The sequence below is a fragment of the Antrostomus carolinensis genome, unplaced genomic scaffold (genome assembly GCF_000700745.2).
Source record: "Antrostomus carolinensis isolate BGI_N321 unplaced genomic scaffold, ASM70074v2 scaffold25882, whole genome shotgun sequence".
NCBI lineage: Eukaryota > Metazoa > Chordata > Aves > Caprimulgiformes > Caprimulgidae > Antrostomus > Antrostomus carolinensis.
The window spans coordinates 3,703-4,905 of NW_010297972.1; the positions used below are offsets into that span (position 1 = coordinate 3,703).

Here is a 1,203-nt window from a genome sequence, read left to right on the forward strand (position 1 = left end):
AGCTCCATGTCCTTGTGCTGTTGGTGGCCCCAGCACTGGAGGCAGCACTGCACGTAGGGTCTGAGGAGAGCAGAGCAGAGGAGCAGAATCCCCTCTCTGGACCTGCTGGCCTTCTCAACTGGCAAAGAGGATGCTGATGGAGAACTGCAGGGTGGTCCAGGGCAAGCGGCCACACAGCAAAGGCGGGGGAGGTTACCAGCTCTCCAGCAGACACACGTGTGCGCAGGAGCCAGGGAATTGTACTTCTCTGGGTGAGGCTCTGCCTCTCCTGGTGTAAAAACCAAAAACCTTCCACAGGGACCAGGAGAGGGAATCCATCAGAGCGCTGCTGGGGTCGTTCTGCGCTCCCACCGTTACGGCCTGAGCTGAGGAGCAGTCTCTGCCCTCCCCAGGCCAGCAGCTGTCAGCACCGACAGTCTCCAGGCAGGAGCTGTTATCTGACCGGCGGCATCACTCACACCCTGGACTAACACACCTCTGGTTTTTCACAGGTACTGGAAGAACAAACACTTGTCACCCAAGCGCCTGAGCACAGGTATCCTCATGTACACCCTGGCTTCTGCCGTGTGCGAAGAGATTCACCTGTATGGATTCTGGCCCTTTGGGTTCGACCCCAACACGAGGGAGGACCTCCCGTACCACTACTACGATAAGAAGGGAACAAAGTTCACGACCAAGTGGCAGGAGTCCCACCAGCTGCCCGCGGAGTTCCAGCTGCTCTACAGGATGCACGGTGAAGGACTGGCCAAACTCACCTTGTCGCGTTGTGCCTAAGAACCGAAATCTGCAAGTGCCAAATGATTGTCTAAAAAGTGCCCAAACTAGAATTAAACATTCTTCAGATAGAATTCTTAAAAACAAACAAACAAAAAAAAAAACCCACCCCACCCTAAAATATTTTCCATCATAGAAAGATGCTTTTTAGTCACCCCTGTCACTGCTGATCCGAGGGTTGAAGCGTTTTTAGCCAGGCAGAAGCAGTGATCAGGCTCTGCGGATGCTGGTCCTGCAAAGCTGAAAGGTTTTGCGTTTGTAGATCTGCTCTAAGTATGTTTTAAGATATTTTCGTATTTCAGCATTCCTCTACATGCCCTAAATCTCTCCATTTCCTTCTCCCTTCCCGGTTAGAGTTAGAAATGCTCATTTTAAAAGGTTTTGCTTCTCTTGTATACGTTGCTATCCATTGGGAAAGCCGCTCGGAAT

The 1,203-nt window shown here is 51.7% G+C and overlaps 1 protein-coding gene across 1 annotated transcript in view; it reads left to right on the forward strand.

Annotated features, from left to right (window-relative positions):
• ST8SIA3 (ST8 alpha-N-acetyl-neuraminide alpha-2,8-sialyltransferase 3) overlaps nt 1–881 on the forward strand; it is a 4,200-nt gene extending 3,319 nt beyond the window's left edge. Inside the window, exon 3 of the mRNA XM_010162305.2 lies at nt 492–881. Coding sequence (XP_010160607.2) covers nt 492–774 — 283 coding nt within the window. The 3' untranslated portion in view covers nt 775–881. The remainder of the gene's footprint in view (nt 1–491) is intronic.
• Nucleotides 882–1,203: the final 322 nt, after the last annotated feature.